At 43.2% G+C, this 20,102-nt stretch overlaps 1 protein-coding gene across 1 annotated transcript in view; it reads left to right on the top strand.

Moving 5' to 3' along the window:
- The first annotated feature begins 4,914 nt into the window (after window positions 1-4,914).
- The window catches only part of LOC126457537 (homogentisate 1,2-dioxygenase), a 109,848-nt gene continuing 94,660 nt past the window's right edge, over window positions 4,915-20,102 (top strand). Inside the window, exon 1 of the mRNA XM_050093895.1 lies at window positions 4,915-5,050. Within this exon, the coding sequence (XP_049949852.1) occupies window positions 5,030-5,050 (21 nt within the window). The 5' untranslated portion in view covers window positions 4,915-5,029. The remainder of the gene's footprint in view (window positions 5,051-20,102) is intronic.

Genomic DNA, 20,102 nt, shown 5'->3' with positions numbered 1-20,102 from the left:
TAATAACACGTGTTTTCGTACAACATTTCAAAACACATTGTGCAAATGTTTCCACCCCCCCCCCCCCCCTTGCTCTTCCCTCGACTTCAACATCCCAGGAATAGGATGGCTCTGGTTGTCACTCCACTGCTGTACAGTACCACAGTTTAACATAATTGTCACAGTACTTCTCGTTCGGGCATTACGCGCTGAAATGGTAAGGGCGGATAGAGAGACCAACAACCGGACAGTGTGGAAGTTGAAAGCTGCACTTTCCGGATGTCATAACTGGGTACTGTCAGAACTGTGGCCAAAATTTTCACACACTATCGATTGCTAGGGTTTATCTCTTGCAAGTGTGCGTTTTTCTCTTTAAAATATTAAGTCAAGTTTGTGATCTTCCTTTGTAAGAGCTGAAGAAGCCAACAGATGATAACAAAGTCCACTACAGAATGATAACGAGGGATCTCAATACAAAAGTAGGAGAAAAACTAAAATATCATTCTTCAGTGGGAAACCAGAAATGACGGAGATCACACAAGTCCGCACTGAAACGTAATGCCACCAATATTTTATGTGAAATCTGATAAATATTTTTAAATAAGACAGACGTTCAGAACATTCTACATCTTTATTCTTCATGCTACATTTTTATTTCCCAATGTAGTATCCCTGACGATGAACACATTTCTCCCAACGAGAAACTAATTTGTTATACTGTCACTGTACATGATAATGATAGAGGCAGAAGAAATTAATTAAAATTTGTGCTACCATCAGGATTTGAACCGAAGTCCCCTACTTACGAGGCAGATGTGCTAACAGAGCTGCACAGAGAAGATAAGTCTAGCACTCTCTCTAACACAAACTTCAATCATTCAGCCCATTTTCCCCTTCTCATACAGTTACTATTGCTGGGCCTCTCCGACATTGGAATAGCACCCCAGCTTTGTACGTAATAGGGAAAATGGGCGGAAGGTTTGAACTGAAGTTTGTGTTGGGGAGGGCATTCGACTAAGATAGTCCATACAGCACTAGTAAATGAGTCTCGGCAATGGTGACGATATGGGAAGGGGAAAATGAGCTGAAGGCTTGAACTGAATTTGTGTTAGGGTTGCATTGGGCTTACGTGGTGCATGTAGCTACGTCAGCTACAAAGCTGCGGTCTTATGATGGTTAGCACACCTGCCTACGAAGCTGCAGAGTCTTGTTCAAGTCCTCGCTGTGGCACAAATTTTAATTTATTTCTCCAGCTTCTTCTATCATCATCAAACTTAATTTGAGACTCGTATGTCTCGAAGAAGATTTAATTCCATCTGGTCAACGATTGTTTGACTTTGATGACAGAGCCGCGATATCACTTTTACTTACACCGCTTCATCACTATCATTGTGAAGTCGTCGAAGGTGCACTTTAAATTTTGTAACCAGATGAAAATCGGATGGAGCGAAGTCGGGACTGTATGGAGGACGGCCGATGACAGTGAACCCAATGCGTCGGACTGTTGCAGACGTCGCAGCACTCGTGTGTCATTTGGCATCTGAGTGGACGAACTCTTTGAATTCGAAACTCGATTACAGCTCGCTGTTTCTTACGCATCGATATAGTATGTCAACGAACAGAATTGGTGCCACTGGGTTACTGAGACCCCACGCGTTGAAGCTGCTGTCCCGAATCGTCAACAAACAGTCTCTGTTTAGTGCGCAACCAGCGCACAATGCTGTATTGGGGGCATTTCTATTGAGAAACCTGTCACAGCAGACAAACATAGACAGGTACGGCAATGTGAATTTGTACCGACTGCACGGCGCGGCCGAATACTCCGAAACTGCTGGTTAGCAAGTCCGCACCGTACTGCGGTTGTCTTCGATTTATTTCAGATACATTCAGAGATCTGATCGTTATCCTTGACACCTTAGAATTCATTGGACATATTGTACAGTGGTCCCCTTATAATACTGATTTCAACCAGTGTGATTATTTCTTATGGGGTTATCTGAAAGACAGGGTCTTTAAAAATGTACTGCAATTTCCAGGGAGATTCGTGCAACCTAAACTAGTGTTCTTCACAAGATCATACAAAACATTTTCATCGATTCTAAAATTGCATCAAGACACTAACAGTAGCAAGCTTTACAAAAAACACTGTAAATGTTTTGTGTGAAAAAGGTGACTGTTCAGTGTATAAAACTGTTAAGAAAGGGAAAATCTTACTACCCAATACGTGATTAGCTTTTTTTTCGCCAGTTTAGAATTTTTTGCGGTGCACCTAGGGACTTTTCACATGTCGTTGAAGGACATGGTCGAAAATTATTCGGCAGCACGGCTGTCAGCTATGAAGATCAGTAAAAACTGTCGAGAGGACTTTTTTGGTCCTAAATTGGCATTTGGTCATCGTCATACAGCGGTTCAGGTCTAGGGTCCTGATTGCACAACTTACGGTTCAAACTCTGAACGGCTGTTGAATGCAAGTCTTTTTGGATCTTTTAGGACAAGAGTCGTACTTGTAAGTTCGGTTACGTGAAATATTATCCGTTTCGATGTAATCGGGATTTTTATGTTTCCTGACCTGGTTTAATCGGGAGTCGGGTTTTCGGGACAATCCTGTCCAGATCGGGGCACCTGGCAGCCCTGCTGCTTTTCTCGGTTGAAGAAACCATTATGTGTCAAGAACTTCTGGAATGGCGAAGAAGTAATTTTGGTGGTGGAAAGTTTCCTGAAAAGCCAACATGTAGATTTCTACTATCAACGTTTCCGCCATGTCATCTTTTGTTGGAAGAGAAAAAGGTTGAATGTCTAGAGAAAAACTAACACCATCACTGAAAGTTATAATCGCAGTTTGATTTTTTTTTTTTTTTGAGATAATAATTAAAACTTTATGATTGCCACTAGCACAAATAAAAAATTAGTAAAATTAAATAACTCCATCGATTTTGTTTCAAAAGCCTCATTGGTCTTCAACTAAGACAGCCGCAAAGAGTGTCAGAGTGTCGTTTCAGTCAGTTTACAAGAATAATTTCCGATTGACAACTTCAGTGATAACTACGAGATTTCTGTAGATTACCGTGTTGATAAGAAGCTCACCTCCTGCGAACCTTGCAGAACTAGCACTCCTGAAAGAAAGGATATTGCGGAGACATGGCTTAGCCACGGCCTGGGGGATGTTTCCAGAATGAGATTTTCACTCTGCAGCGGAGTGTGCGCTGATATGAAACTTCCTGGCAGATTAAAACTGTGTGCCGGACCGAGAATCCAACTCGGGACCTTTGCCTTTTGCGGGCAAGTGTTCTACCAACTTTTTTTTAATCTCGTTTTGTTCTATATTGTTCGTTGCAAACGTCTGATGACTTTCGTTCAGGTCGTTCGTTGTTCCGTTCACTCAGTTTTTTTGTTACAGAGGGTAGCTAAAATGGTTCAAATGGCTTTGAGCACTATGGGACTTAACATCTGAGGTCATCAGTCCCCTAGAACCTAGAACTACTTAAACCTAACTAACCTAAGGACATCACACACATCCATGCCCGAGGCAGGATTCGAACATGCGACCGTAACGGTCGCGCGGTTCCAGACTGAAGCGCCATAACCGCTCGGCCACCAGCGGCCGGCGAGGGTAGCTAAACCCTCTGACCGAACACGCTGAGCTACCGTGCCGGCAAAAAATCTCATTTTGTTCGCTTTCGTTCGTTGCATCTTCTCGAGGCGGACGTCGTAAGACACCCGTTTAAGTTCGTCGTTGATCGATTAACTCAGTTTTTTTTTTTTTTTTTTTTTTTTTTTATTACAGAGGGCAGCTAACCTTCTGACCGAACACGCTGAGCTACCGTGCCGGCACTGAGCTAACCTAGCACGACTCACGCCCCGTCCTCACAGCTTTATTTCTGTCAGTACCTCGTCTCCTACTTTCCAAACTTTACAGAAGCTCTCCTGCGAACCTTGCAGAAGTAGCATTCATGGAAGAAAGGATATTGCGGAGACATGGCTTAGCCACATTCTGGGGGATGTTTCCAGAACGAGATTTTCACTCTGCAGCGGAGTGTGCTCTGATATGAAACTTCCTGGCAGATTAAAATTGTGTGCCGGACCGAGACTCGAACTCGAGACCTTTGCCTTTCGCGGGCAAGCGCTCTACCAACTGAGCTACCCAAGCACGACTCACGGCCTGTCCTTACAGCTTTAGTTCTGCCAGTAGCTCGTCTCCTACATCCTTTCTTCCAGGAGTGCTAGTTCTGCAAGGTTCGCAGGAGAGCTTCTGTAAAGTTTGGAAAGTAGGAGACGAGGTACTGGCAGAGGTAAAGCTGTGAGGACGGGACGTGAGTCGTGCTTGGGTAGCTCAGTTGGTAGAGCACTTGCCCGCGAAAGGCAAAGGTCCCGAGTTCGAGCCTCGACCCGGCACACAGTTTTAATCTGCCAGGAAGTTTCATATCAGCGCACACTCCGCTGCAGAGTGAAAATCTCATTCTGGAATAGATGTCTGCTGGTTACAAGTATCGGAAAACTAACGTGTTGACGATTCCGGCTGTGTTAACCATCTGCGTCTACATCTACATACATACACCGCAAGCCACCGCATGGTGCGTTGTGGAGGGTACACTGTACCATAACCAGTCGCTTCCTTTCCTGTTCCACTTGTAGATATAGCGAGGGAAAAATGAGAGCCTAAATGCCTCCGTATGAGCCCTAATTTCTCGTATCTTATCTTCGCAGTCCTTAAGCGCAATGTACCTTGGCGGCAGTGGAATAATTCTGCAGTCAGCTTCAAATGCCGGTTCCGTAATTTTTCTCAATACTGTTCTTCGGAAAGAACGTCGCCTTTCCTCCAGAGATTACCATTTGAGTTCCTGAAGCATCTACGTAAACCAGAATTACACTCGAATGTTCATACTAAGACAGCGTAGGAATCTACATGATAAGGCCGCAACAGCACGCCGGAGCAGTAGAACAGGTTCTGGTCTTGTTTACTCGAGGGGATACACCGCCCGGCCTTGGGTCCCTGGCAACCGCTCCGTTGCTGCGCTGTTGACAACCGGCAGCTGCCGCAGACGAACGCGCCATGGACTTCGAGGGCCTCAAGGTAGGGCTGCAGCTCTCGTCTCATGTGCAGTCTCCACCTAACACTGACGAAACTGTCTATTTGATTAGGTCCACAAAAGCATTGCTTGCCAGTTGCTGGAATCATTTAGTGACTGAATCTGTTTTGACAAATCTAAATGACATATATTCGCTTGCATCTTCTCGTACAGTCTGGAGCTCCAATGAACGGTACGCCTGCATTCACATGTTATCACATATAAGGAAATAGGAAACTACGAATACACCACATTTGTCGTTCTAAGTACATGTCAGTCTGCTTTAAAGCTACAGACAGCAGCAAAATGTTCGTTTAATATTTGCTAGAGCAAATCCTACACGCAGCTTGTTTGTAACAGACTGCGCGACTGCGTTCCTCTTTTGATAGTGTAAACGGCATTGTGACGAAGATAGACTGCTTTTCCGTTTCTGCTAGTCTGTACCTACCGCATTGTTCTTTCGTCGGCAGGAAATATCACTCGCAGCCTAGTGGAACATCAAAATTATTGATGAACTGTGTCGAAATAGAAAAAAATATAACTAAAGGAATGTCTTTAAATGAACTGTTCCCAAGTAAGTACACGTAATATTATCATGAAAGGAACGTTGCATTCATTTACGTATGTGGTCTCATTGGTTGAGCCTGGTGGCCTAGTGGCAAAGCGCGTGCCTAGAAATTGGAAGGTCGTGGTATCGAATCGCGTTCGGCTCACGAGAAATTTCACTCTGCCTTTAACATAAGCGTCACCTTTCAACGACGTGAACATTCGCCGAAAACGACTGGTGGTTCGCATTCAACGTTACACTATTAAGTCCCTTTTCCCCCTGTAGTATTGCTGAGGTAGGTTAGGGACACAGAAATCGCCGAAGTGGCGGACAATCGAAAGACTTGCACCACACCACTCAGCCACACTGATTTATAATTATGGCTCCATTAAAGAAAAACAGAAACGAATTTTGATAGAGTTAACCTTTCCGTCATCGATTACTTTTTTCCGTCTAATAACACCCTAGTGCATCGCTGCATGACTTAAAGAGTGAATCTGAAATTTGTTCCTGTTGATAGCAACCTCACAGTGTGCCGTTAGACCACTCGGTGCGCCTTGACAGCAGCATCAGCTCTTTCGGTTCAAGCATACAGGAAAAACGCGTTCACTGTAATAGCTCCACTCTAATGCAACGATTATAATCATTCAGATATCTCGTTAAACGAAACACCTGATTTTGGCCATAGGTAAACCATTAGCGTTCACGTTATCCGCACCATGAAAATCCCTTGAGGTAGGCGCATATCGAAGCAGTTTTCTTGTGCCTTTTTTGCTTTTTTAATGTCATATCAGCAACAGAGAGCACAGTATTATTATTTATATAGCCTTCTCGTACTATTTCTTGCCTTGCTTTTATTTATGACGTAAGAAAGTTACTGTGTTACAGGATTAGTATAACACTCTCATGCATTGCGTGTGTTGTATAGAGAAAGTGAAGGCTTCTGGGGCAAGTTTAGAGCAGTGACTTTTTGTCACTCTCCCTTCTCAATAGGCTAGTTTTTGCTTGTTACAAGCCCGTCTGTTGCTTACCGAGTAGAGAATGGCTGCAGTCGTTTGAAAACACCACCATTACAACTCGACTCTTTTGATATTCATGATGGATAAAGTGACGAGCGTTTTCCTTAGTACTTGTTCAGACCTGCTGTAAAAGCCGTTTCTCTCGAAAATGTGTGTCCGATCTGGTTCCGGTAAAATGCGTCTAAGGCAAACCGATAGGGGCGAATTTAATGGTTACCTGTAAGCTGTTTCGAAATGAATTAAACGAACTCAGCTTGATTTCCATGATGGATAAACTGACGACCCATGTTCCTTAGCGCTGTTTATGCTGGGTGCTTCGGACTTGTTGTAAAGGCTGTTTTTCTCAAAAATGGTATGTCCGATTTTTTCGGATGAAATGTGACCTATGCAAACCGATAGAAGCGAATTTAACGATGTGCCTTACGCTACCTGTAAGCTGCTTACACCAACTTAACTACAGAATTTCGATTAGCAATATAGTACAAACTTAGTACCTTTGAGTAGAGAGCTCTATAAATTGACCATTTCCCGCTGGATAATTTTTTTTTATGTGGCACTGATTCGATACCTTGAAAAAAACTGCTGGAGCCGATGATTCGAGCAGAGTTCAAGAAAGAATTTTAAAAAAAGTTAGGACAAGAGATGTGCTTTCAAATACGAAGGAAAACGTTTTCTGTGATTTTCTGCTCTGGACAAGCTTTAATTTTCCATTTCCCCACTTATAAAAAGTTATTAATAGGGATTTTTTTTTCCTGTTTTGATTTGCGATACTCTCGAAATGCTTTCCGCGTTCTTCTAAGCACAGCCCGTTTGCGCACTGTAAGTACTCACAAGTACCTCTCCATCTATTGGCGGTAATCTTTCATCTCATCTTTCATTATATGCCAATGTCTTTGAAGCGTCCCGAAAGAAGTAATCGAAGGAGCTAAGTCACTTGCATTTTTCTATCGATTTACAAAACAGTCACGCCTAGCCACTTAATAATGTGCCACCTGTACTCTAGCCGCAACTCATTAACAACTATGTTGCTAATAGGACATCTTTCAGCTATTGTGTAAATGATAATTTGATTAGACTGAGTCCGCAGCAGACATCTGTCATCTAGACATACTGGACTCTTTGTGACGTAACCATTGATGGTTTTTTTCTTCTGACCTTTAGTGAACATTGTAGATAGTTACTTCGCTATTCGATCTCAGGTGAAATATTGGAGACATAGCACGAGCTTGGATTGGGAAAGCTTGAGGAAAGAAGTTGTTTTCTTTCTTTTTCATAAGAACCAACCTGTGATTTGCGTTAAGCAATCTAGGGAAATCACGAAAAATCTAAGCACGGATTCCCGGACGGAGATTTATGCTGTCGGCTCTAGTCTGCAGTCTCACTCCCTCCACCAGATTTGAAGTCTCCTCATCAATCCATGTTATGCAATTTGGAAAGTACAGATTCTGATTTAGTAAACAGTTGCGGCAGACGATTCCAGTCTGTAAATCAGATGCGCATAATGACTGATGAACATAAACGTAATAAAGACGTACAACACAATGATGTGAAATTCTGTATAACGTAATACAGTTCACCCCAGAAGACTGTGCGAGAAGATGTCAATCAAGATTTATTGCTCCCAGAATCTACGAGTTGGCTCTAATGCGTCTACTGACTTGCTTGATGCGATTGTGTTCCATTTTCAAATGGGCATTATGGCTGAAAAACATGTCGCGAGCAACTTTTTTTTTTCTTCTTCTTCTTTTTTGGTAGTCAGTCCTGTGACTGATTTGATGCGGCAGGCCTGAGCCAACCTAACCATTTCAGAGTAGCACTAGCAAACATCCTCAATTACCTGCTGGATGTATTCCAATCTCTGCCATCACCTACAGTTTTTACTCTCTACAGGTCCCCTCTAGTACCACGGAAGTTATTCCTTGGTGTATTTTCCCATCTCCTATCGCCTTACCCCTTCTTCTCGTCAGTGTTTTCCATATGTTCCTTTCCTTGCCCATTCTTCCTCGCCCATTCTTCCTCATTCCTTACCTCACCAGTCCATCTAATTTTCAGCATAATTCTATAGCATCTCACCTCAAATGCTTCGAGTCTCTTCTGTTTTCACACAGTCCATATTTCACTAGCATACAGTACTAGTCAGCTTTTTTTTTAGGTCCTCCTAGCTTCATCCGGTATATGTTAATCTGCTTCCAAGCTAGCACAATTCATTCGCTTCGTTCACTTTTTGTTCTCCAATTCTGACGTCAAGTTTATTGCAGGTCTCGTTTCTGCTTCGTTTCATTACTTTTGTCTGTCTTCGATTTACTCTCGACCCATATTCTGTACTCCTTAGACTGTTCATTCCATTCAACATATCCTTCAATTCTTGCTCACCTTATCTCACACATTATCAGCGAATCTTATCGTTGACAACCTTTCACCCTGAATTTTAATCCCACTCGTGAACCTTTCTTTCATTTCCGACAGTGCTTATTCGATGTATAGAAAGACTACACCCCTGTCTTATACACTTCCGATCTGAGCACTTCGGTCTCGATCTCCCATTGTTATTTTTCCTTCTTGGTTCTTAACATATTGTATGTTACCAGTCTTTCCCTATAGCTTTTACACATGTTTTCCTGAGAATTTCTACAATGCTGCACCATACTGCAATCTTGATATTGCGATAATTTTGGCAATTTCTCCAAGCGCTCTAAGGGTATCAAATGCCTCTGTGCTAGAATATGATATTACTAAACACTGCGAGGACTACCAAAGATAATTTTGACAGTGCAGTGCCAGATCACATCTTGGCACACACGAAGAATGACAAAGGCCACCAGGAAACGCAAATTACGCACTCTGTTGTCAACAGTTCCACTCGCTACAGTTGAGCTGGCGCCGTGTGCTGCTAGGCGAGAACTTTTAGGTGGCGTCATAGAGTCGGTACAAAATAAAAATAAAATCACGAAAAATGTGCAGCTGTCACAGTTCTATTCAACGGTACTGATTTTGTGCCATGCTCCCATTTGAAATTCTAAAGTTGAGATTGTCTTTCCTCGTTTCCGACCAGCTTCCACAAAATGTAAGGTTTATTAATAAGCCATGGATCAATGGTAACGTGCCGCCTGGTCGAATAAATCACGTTTCTTGTTACACCAGGTCGCTGGTCGTGTTCAGTTCGCCGTCATCCAGACAAACGGCTGTTCGAACCACTCAGCACGCCATAGACGCAGATCGACTGGGCTATATTATGCTATAGAGGACAGTCACATGGGTTTACTTTGAACCGTTACAGTAATCGAAGCACCATGACAACATGACATGTGAACATTATTGCGGAACAGCTGCATGCCTTCGTGCCTGATGTCTTCCCCGATGGCGACGGTGTCTTCTAGCAGGACAACTGTCTCTGTTCAAGGCCAGAATCGTGGTTTGAGGAGCTTGATAGCGGACTAACGATGATGTCTTGACCCCTAAATTCATCTGATTTCAACCCAATGAATCACATCTGGGACGCTTTCGGCAGCCTGCTCTGCGCCCAGAAACAACCTACCTTTAATTTACGTGTATTGAGTGACCTGTGCATAGACGTATGGTGCTACACACTTCCGGAAACCTACCAAGTACTTGTCGAACCCATCCCACGCAGAACCGCCGCTGTATTGTATTCCAAAGATGGATCAACACACTATTAAGAAGGCGGTCATGACGTTTTGGTTCATTTCTGTGGTATGTTTTCCTAAATCACATTTTACCAGAAACAGGATTTTTCAGGGAAAAGGGCCAGTGCGGTAGATCTGAAGTATCCTGTGTAAGCACAGCCGAGAAAGTGCGACTTGTTGCAAGTGCTTTTGCACACCTTAATGTTTTTTGGAAATTTGTGGTAAGGTTCTATGGGACCAAACTGTTAAGGCCATCGGTCCTTAGAATTACACACTACCTAAACTAACTTAAACTAACTTACGCTAAGGACAACACAAACACCCACGCCCGAAGGAGGACTCAAACCTCCGAGGGGGGGGCGACCCGGCGAACCGCGAGAAGTCGCCTGGACCGCGCGGCTATCCCGCGCTGCCGCCTTAATGTCTCAGATATATTTCTATGAGGAAATGTGAAGAGCGAACCTTATGTCACCTCACGGGATCCAAAAATGGACTGATGGTATGAATTTTCGGAACTTTTGAACGAAACTAACGCAGACCTCAAACGGCCAGAACAGGTCGGCAGTGACTGCTAGAACGGAACACCCTCCGCCAAGCACCGAATGGTGGTTTGCGGAGTATGTATGCAGACGTAAACGACATGTAATCGCGTTTCAAGCTAGATACTTTAAACGCAGTCAGTGAAATAATCACGAGCTTAACATAAAGAATGAATGCGTCATCCATTTCAATTCTTTGCGTCTTTTCCTCAGTGCTTGTATAGCTTATCGTGTGATACGTGAGTTTTGGTAAAAATATGATTATTAATTCAATATTGCACACAGAAACATAACAGAACCCGTTCACGTGATAATCGAAATATAACCTTCGCTGTTCTACTCGATACTTTTTGGGCACGGGAGCACAAGTGCACAATGGACACTTCGGAGCGGACAAGATTCTTTGGCAGAAAAAAACTGTCTTCTCTGCTGTATCTATCATCGATAAGAGTTTGCCGCATACAGATTCTGACTCACTTCATGTCATTACAACTTCCATATCGGCCAGTAGGTCAACATACAACGCATGAGTATTTGAAACAATAAATAGTTGTTACAGTTTAAGGCATGCTGTAGCTTTTAAACTATTCATATTCTTCACGACCATTGAGTATGTACTGTAGCAATTACTTTTATGTCTGTTTCTTCTACAAGAGGCTCGAGCTTCATTTTTTATTTGTTTATGTTTTTTCAGCGTTTCTGTGATTTGCATGCCGTTTTTATGTGATTTGCGTAAATATTCGTGCTTGTGTCGTCGCGTTTAATTGTTTATACTCTGTCTCTGAGGTAGGGAATTAGCCTTATATTCTCCTTACAGGATGCAGGAAACTGCCCAGAAATAACGTGCAGATTAGCCAGTTCAACGAACCACATGACTGGTTCAACTCTTTTTGTTTCGCCATCTACCGGTCTATGCGTGCGCTATAAGAGCAGCTTCTGCGAAATATAACCTCAATCTCGTGTAATTTAACTCCAGTGGAGTCGCACCGAATGGCTCCATGACTGGACCCTTCTTGCGTAATCACTAGCTGCATTTCGTATGGGTATCAAAAAGGCGTAGTTCTGCTAACTAGCGTTACGTCCCTGTGCATTTCATGTGCAGTCTCCTGATCTTTTACTTATCGTCTGCTGTATTAGGAAAAACAGAGTACACCGCAAGTAGTTACTCGTATATGACTTCCTAACTTTTTTTAAACCATTGCATAATGTGTGCTTAGGGTACTTGACAGTGTTCGTATTCTTTTGACTCGCAACAGCTTGTCGGGAAAGCACTTGTCGCTCATGAATTCGTGTGATAGGCTCCGTGCCAAGGTCAGTGACAAACTTCATGTAAATAACACCCACAAAGCTTTAACGTTGCCAACTCTGCGAGCTCACACACACACGCGCGCGAGCAGAAAAAGACACAGACAGACAGATACATACTCTAAGGTGACAAAAAGTCATGCAGTAGCGATATGTACATATACAGATGGTGGTGGTATCGCTATACAAGGTATAAAAAGGTATTAATGGAGCTGTCATTTGTAATCAGGTGATTCATGTGAAAAGGTTTCCGACGTGATTACGACCGCACGACGGGCTATAACTGATTTTGAACGCAGAATGGTAGTGGGAGCTAGACTCATGAGACATTCCGTTTCCGAAATCGTTAGGGAATTCAATATCTCAAGATCCACAGTGTCAAGAGTGTGCCGAGAATACCAGATTTCCAGCATTACCTTTCACCACGGACAACGCAGTGGCCGACGGACTTCACTTACAAGAGGAGGCCGCCAATTGTGAAATTCAGATTCGATTCATACTGCGCATAATAAAAGCTCATGGCCAGAGGCGTAATGTGGCAAAGCAACAAGATGCACTTCTCAGCCGTTGTCTGGATTGCAAATCGTTCGTTTCATTTGTCCATAATGCTCTTCAAACCAATCGCGAACAATTGTGGCTTGGTGACACGGCTCATTGCCGTCCATAAAAATGTCATCATTGTTTGGGAACAGGATGTCCACGAATGGCTGCAAATGGTCTAGAAGTAACCGAATATAACCATTTACAGTCAGTGATCAGTTCAATTGGACCAGAGGAACCAGTCCATTCCATATAAACACAGCCCACATCATCATAGAGCCACCATCAGCTTTCACGGTGTCTTGTTGACAACTTCTGTCCATGACTTCATTGGGTCTACGCCGCACTCGAACCCTACCATGAGCTCTTACCAAATGAAAACAGGACTTATCTGGACAGGCCACGGTTTTCCAGTTGTCGAGGGTCCAACCGATATGGTCACGAGCCCAGGATAAGCACCACAGGCGATGTTGTGCTGTTAGCAGAGGCACAAGCGTCGGTCGTCTGCTGCGATAGTTCATTAACGCCAAATTTCGCCGCACTGTCCTAACGGATACGTTCGTCGTTCATTGCACATTGATTTCTGCAGTTATTTTAAGCAGGGTTGCTTGTCTGTTAGCACTGACAAATTTACGCAAACACCTCTGCTCTCGGTAATTAACAAGGGGAGGCCGCCAATTGTGAAATTCAGATTCGATTCATACTGCGCATAATAAAAGCTCATGGCCAGAGGTGTAATGTGGCAAAGCACCAAGATGCACTTCTCAGCCGTTGTCGAGAAAATCGACAGTTAAAAGAAACCGTTGCGGTGAAATACTCTCTACGATTAACAGCTTTCTACAGTGTCGTGGCGCAGCGGTGAGCGCTCGGGTTCGTAATCCGAAGGTCGCCGGATCGAATCTCGCGCCATGCAACCTTTTTTTTGTACTTGATTTTTGTAATTCAAATATATATATATAATTCCCGGCAATCAGTTGCAACAATTATGCATATAATAAGTTGTTGAAAGTCGTTTGTCGTGGAAAAACTGGCGACTTCGAACATCATTATGTTTTCCGCAAACAAAGTTGTATTTCACAAATGTTATTAATTGTCTTCATAATTTTAACCACGTATAGTTAACGGAAGACGTAGAAACGATATTCCAAAACGAATACGTATAGCGTAAGTCAAACGTTCGAATTAGAATAGAGAACCCACGAACACAAATTTGCTGTGGCAGGTATGAAATATAAACTCCGTTACTCGGTCGTTACACTCGAAGGACAGACGTTGAATGGGCCGAAGCGAGCCGCCGCATAACTAGCGTAGTTGCCTGCTAACTTCGAAAGAAGGTAGATGCGGTCCCTAGCGCAACATCGTCCAAAATCAGTGCGGACGTGAGAGCTTTGGTTACACCCTGTTAAAAAAACGGAAAAATGGAGGCGGTACAATTGGAGAGCGATCCGCCTTCACCAACATGCATAAGCAATTCAAACAAATAATAAAAAAATTGCATGACGCGAGATTCGATCCGGCGACCTTCGGATTACGAACTCGAGCGCTTACCGCTGCGCCACGACGCTGTAGAAAACTATTAATCGTAGAGAGTATTTCACCGCAACGGTTTCTTTTAACTGTCGATTTTCTCGACAACGGCTGAGAAGTGCATCTTGGTGCTTTGCCACATTACACCTCTGGCCATGAGCTTTTATTATGCGCAGTATGAATCGAATCTGAATTTCACAATTGGCGGCCTCCCCTTGTTAATTACCGAGAGCAGAGGTGTTTGCGTAAATTTGTCAGTGCTAACAGACAAGCAACCCTGCTTAAAATAACTGCAGAAATCAATGTGCAATGAACGACGAACGTATCCGTTAGGACAGTGCGGCGAAATTTGGCGTTAATGAACTATCGCAGCAGACGACCGACGCTTGTGCCTCTGCTAACAGCACAACATCGCCTGTGGTGCCTATCCTGGGCTCGTGACCATATCGGTTGGACCCTCGACAACTGGAAAACCGTGGCCTGTCCAGATGAGTCCTGTTTTCATTTGGTAAGAGCTCATGGTAGGGTTCGAGTGCGGCGTAGACCCAATGAAGTCATGGACAGAAGTTGTCAACAAGACACCGTGAAAGCTGATGGTGGCTCTATGATGATGTGGGCTGTGTTTATATGGAATGGACTGGTTCCTCTGGTCCAATTGAACTGATCACTGACTGTAAATGGTTATATTCGGTTACTTCTAGACCATTTGCAGCCATTCGTGGACATCCTGTTCCCAAACAATGATGACATTTTTATGGACGGCAATGAGCCGTGTCACCAAGCCACAATTGTTCGCGATTGGTTTGAAGAGCATTATGGACAAATGAAACGAACGATTTGCAATCCAGATCGCCCGCCATGTATCCCATAGGACATTTATGGTACATAATCGAAAGGTCAGTTCGTGCACAAAATCTTGCACTGGCGCAGCACTCTCTCAATTATGGACACCTGTAGAGGCACCATGGGCTCAATATTTCTGCAAGGGGCTTCCAACGACTCGTTGAGTACATGCCAGGTCGAGTTACTGCACTACGCTGGGCAAAAGAATCTCCGACACGTTATTAAACGGTATCACATGACGTTTGTCACCTCAGTGTATTTGTAAAGGAGTGTTTTCCTAGTATTTGTAACCCACGCTATATCTGAAAGGAAGAGCAGATGAAATACGATGGCATATCGAAAGATTTTTACTTATTTAATTACACTATGTGGTCAAAAGTATCTGGACACTCCCAAAAACATACGTTTTTCAGATTAGGTGTATTGTGCTGCCATTTACTGCCAGATACTCCATATCAGCGACCTCAGTAGTCATTAGACATCGAGAGAGAGCAGAATGGGGCGCTCCGCGGAACTCACGGACTTCGAACGTGGTCAGGTAATTGCGTGTCACTTGTGTCATACGTCTGTACGCGAGATTTCCACACTCCTAAACATCCCTAGGTCCACTGCTTCCGATGTGATACTGAAGTGGAAACGTGAAGGGACACGTACAGCACAAATGCGTACAGGCCGACCTTGCCTGTTGACTGACAGAGACCGCCGACAGTTGAAGAGGGTCGTAATGTGTAATAGGCAGACGCCATACATCTATCCAGACCGTCACACAGGAATTCCAACCTTCGTCAGTATCCACTGGAAATACTATAACGGTTAGGCGGGAGGTGAGGAAACCAGGATTTCGTGGTCGAGCAGCTGCTCATAAACCACACATCACGCCACCACATCGCTTGGTGTAAGGGACGTAAACATTGGACGATTGAACAGTGGAAAAACGTTGTGTGGAGTGACGAATCAACGTACAGAATTTGGCGATCCGATGGCATGGAGTGGGTATGGCGAATGCCCGGTGAACGTCATCTGCCAGCATGTGTAGTACCAACAGTAAAATTCGGAAGCGGTGGTGTTTTGGTGTGGTCGTCCTTTTAATGGAGGGAGCTTGCACCCCTTGTTGTTTTGCGTGGCACTATCACAGCACAGGCCTACATTGATGTTTTAAACACCTTCTTGCTTCCCACTGTTAAAGAGTAATTAGGGGATGGCGATTGCATCTTTCAACACGATCGAGCACCTGTTTATAATGCACGGCCTGTGGCGGAGCGGTTACACAACAATAACATCCCTGTAGTGGACTGGCCTGCACAGAGTCCTGACCTGAATCCTATAGAACACCTTTGGGATGTTTTGGAACGCCGACTTCGTGCCAGGCCTCACCGAACGACTTCAATACATCTCCTCAGTGCAGCACTCCGTGAAGAATGGGCTGCCATTCCCCAAGAAACCTTGCAGTACCTGACTGAACGCATGTCTGAGAGAGTGGAAGTTGCTAAGGGTGGGCCAATACCATATTTAATTCCAGCATTACCGATGGAGAGCGCCACGAACTTGTAAGTCACTTTCAGCCAGGTGTCTGGTTACTTTTGACCACATAGTGTGTTATAAAAGTCACTGTCTTGGTCACAGGCTACTTTATTAAATCTGATACATGATTTACAACCACCATCAGATCTAATGTTTACAGCATTGACGTGTAGGCGCATACTAAATAATTCTGATGATTGATTGAAAGCCAAAAGTGGTAATCAATTTAATAAAGAATCCTGTGGTCAAAACATTGACTTTTATAATCTAATTTGGTATAAATGACACAGGTCTCTTCCACATGTCCAAACGCCCTCATTTCGTGCTTTTACTTGTTGTTGGAGAACGAGAAGTAGTCATATAGCGAGATGTCTTGTGAACAACGTAGTGAGCCAGCATTTTATGATTACACATAAATGTTTTTTCAGTAGTACATCCAGAATTTAGCTTCTTCTCTAACCCTGCAAGCAGACCTGTACATGATAACCTATAACATATTTTCCTCCTCGTTTCCTTGCGATACTAGTGTTGCAGGACGGCAAGAGCGTGAATCATCTTCGAAGGACCCCTCTTCCAAAACACAATACTTAAATTTCAGCCTATCACCTTAGCACGGACACTCTCATAAATGCGTTAAAAAAAACCAATAGTACCCTTCTACATCAGTCCTTGTTTCTAATCCCTTTTTTCCCACACAGGGTGACCCAGAAGGAATGGTCGATATCTATGGATATGACAGCATTGCTCGTTTGAAACAAAACTTCGTAAGGACATGTATTCTATTCCGAATTGTTTCTGAGATAGAACACATTTAATGTACATTTATTTGCTTTTGAGCTAGTGGCGTACACGTACATGTCTTACCCAATCAATCTCTTTGACGTTTTTTCTAGCCCAACTTACAGGTATTCTTCCAAGTTCCTATTTTTCTTCTCAACGTGTAGTTCAACAGCATGTGTAGGAACAATAACACTTGTCGAAATGGTGCAGTGTGGTCTTACTGCCAGCACTGTACATCAGCTGTAATGTGACACGTACGATAATGCTTAGAGGTGAAATTGTTAAAAATTAGTATTTTTCAATCGACAGTTTGTAAAACACATGTTGTAATGTTTACGAACTATTGCACATATGTAAACCTGACAATATATTAAATAATACAAAAAAATAAATAACAACAAATATTAACCGTATTCCATCTCAGAAACTGTTCGGAATAGGACATAAGTTTACACGAAACTTTTTGCTTCCTGCTATATCTCTGAATGTTGGCCGCTCGTCCTGGAACATTCTGAATGTCATACGAAAATCATACTATGAAAAATTCATCTTGGAATAAGATTTGTCTGTAAATGATTCTATTACATCTTTCCTATTTCCAGCGGAATATTCGGTTATTATCAATAAGATGTGTGGACCAACGACTAACTCATTGTCACATATTGAAAAATACGGTTTTGGTGTGACTTCTGTTTTCTATACTGCTATTGCTTAAAACTTATTGCATGTTGGTTTTCGTCCTGGAATCTTCCACCGAAGATCCCTATAAGAAAGCTAACAAGCAACGTATCAGCAAGTGCTCACGAAAGATTTAGCAATTTTTACAGCTGACTGATACACTGGTCTGATATTAACATGTATTTACACTGGAATTTTAAAACGTTTTTCATCTCAACTACATTTAGGCTAGGTGCTTCTCTTCTTTCTACATATATAAGTTAAGTTATAGTCAACTTCATCATCATTTTACGCAATATATTTTTTAAAACAAATCCACTCATGCAGCAGGGTTCTAGCATCAAATTGTGAGAGCAGGAAAATGTACAGCTGTGCAGTTCACTGTAGTAAGCTTTAACTACACTGAGGTGACAAAGTCATCCGTTAGCGATACGCACATACAGAGATGGCGGCAGTATTGCTTACACAAGGTATAAAGGGACACTGTCTTGGCGGAGCTCCCATTTGTACTCAGGTGATTCATGTGAAAAGGTTTCCGACGTGATTGTGGCCGCACAGCGGAAATTAACAAACTTTGCACAGGGACTTGTAATTGGAGCTACACGCATGGGACATTGCATTTCGGAAATTGTCAGGGAATCCAATATCCCAGAGATCCATAGTGTCAAGAGAGTGCCAAGAATAACAAATTCCCGGCATTGCCTCTCACCATGGACAATACTGTAGTCAACAGTACCTTCAGGTGTGCCCAAGGGAAGCGTGTTCGGACCCTTGAGACATCACTTAGCGACCGCGAGCAGTGGCGCTTGCAAAGTGTTGTCAGTGCTAACAGACAGGCAACACTGCGTGAAATAACCGCAGAAATGAATGTGGGACGTGCGACGAACGTATCCGTTAGAGCAGAGTGACGAAATTTGGCGTCGGTGGTCTACGGCAGCTGACGACTGACCTTTACTAACAGCATGACATTGCCTGCAGCGCCATTCCTGGGTTCACGACCATATCGATTTGTCCCTAGACAACTGGAAACCCGTGGTCTCGTCAGACGAGTCCTGATCTCAGTTGGTAAGAATTGATGGTAGCGTTCGAGTGTGTAGTAGATCCCCCGAGGCCATGGACCCAAGTTGTCAACAAAGTACTGTGAAAGCTGGTGGTGGCTCTGTGATGGTGTGGGCACTGTTTATATGGAATGGACTGGGTCCTCTGGTCCAACTGAATCGAGAATTGACTGGAAATGGTTATATTCGACTACCTGGAATCCATTTGCAGCCATACGTGGACTTCATGTTCCCAAACAATGATGTCATGTCACTGGGCCACAATTGTTCACGACTGGTTTGAAGAACATTATGAACAATTCGAGCAAATGATTTGGCCATCCAGATCGCCTGGCATAAATCCACTGAACGTTTATGAGACTTGATCGAGAAGTCAGTTCTTGTACAACATCCTTCATTGGCAACACTTTCGCAATTATGGACCGCTGTAGAGGCAGCAAGGTTCAATATTTCTGCAGGGGACTACCAACGACTTGTTGACTCCAAGCCACGTTCAGTTCCTGCACTAGGCCGGACAAAAGAAGGTCCGATACTGTATTAAAAGATATCCCCTGACTTTTGTCTCCTCAGAGTACATTATTAATGAGTCACCTGCCGCTAGTTGTGTCAAATAGACGTGTCAGAAAGAGAAGTGAAATATACAGAATAGTCCAGAGCTCTGAAACACACTTTTAAAACATAAACAGGGGGACAAACAGAAATTGAAAGCAAAGTAGTATGAAACGGGTCAGGGGGAAAAACCTGAGGGTCTCGTTTACTAACTACAGATCAATTGGAATGAAAATAAATCTAATCTAATCTAATCTAACATGCTGGCCATTTTGAAATCCGCCATCTTGGATAGAGAATTATCAGAGAAAAATAATGACGCCTCTCATCTGAGCATAGCTTTATCACTCTCGTGTTATGACCGATGTTTCTCTCTTACAGGTGGAGTGAAAGTAGTTGGCGTTATCATATAATTCGAAAATTAATAAAGTTATGCTCAAATAAATACACCACTGTTTTCTTTTCTGTGTAATTATCTATTAGTCTGATATTTCACATGACCTCCAT

Source organism: Schistocerca serialis, chromosome 2, assembly GCF_023864345.2.
Source record: "Schistocerca serialis cubense isolate TAMUIC-IGC-003099 chromosome 2, iqSchSeri2.2, whole genome shotgun sequence".
In the NCBI taxonomy this organism is placed as follows: Eukaryota; Metazoa; Arthropoda; class Insecta; order Orthoptera; family Acrididae; genus Schistocerca; species Schistocerca serialis.
Note: the sequence above shows the minus strand (reverse complement) of the source record. Positions and strands in the feature narration are given on the sequence as shown.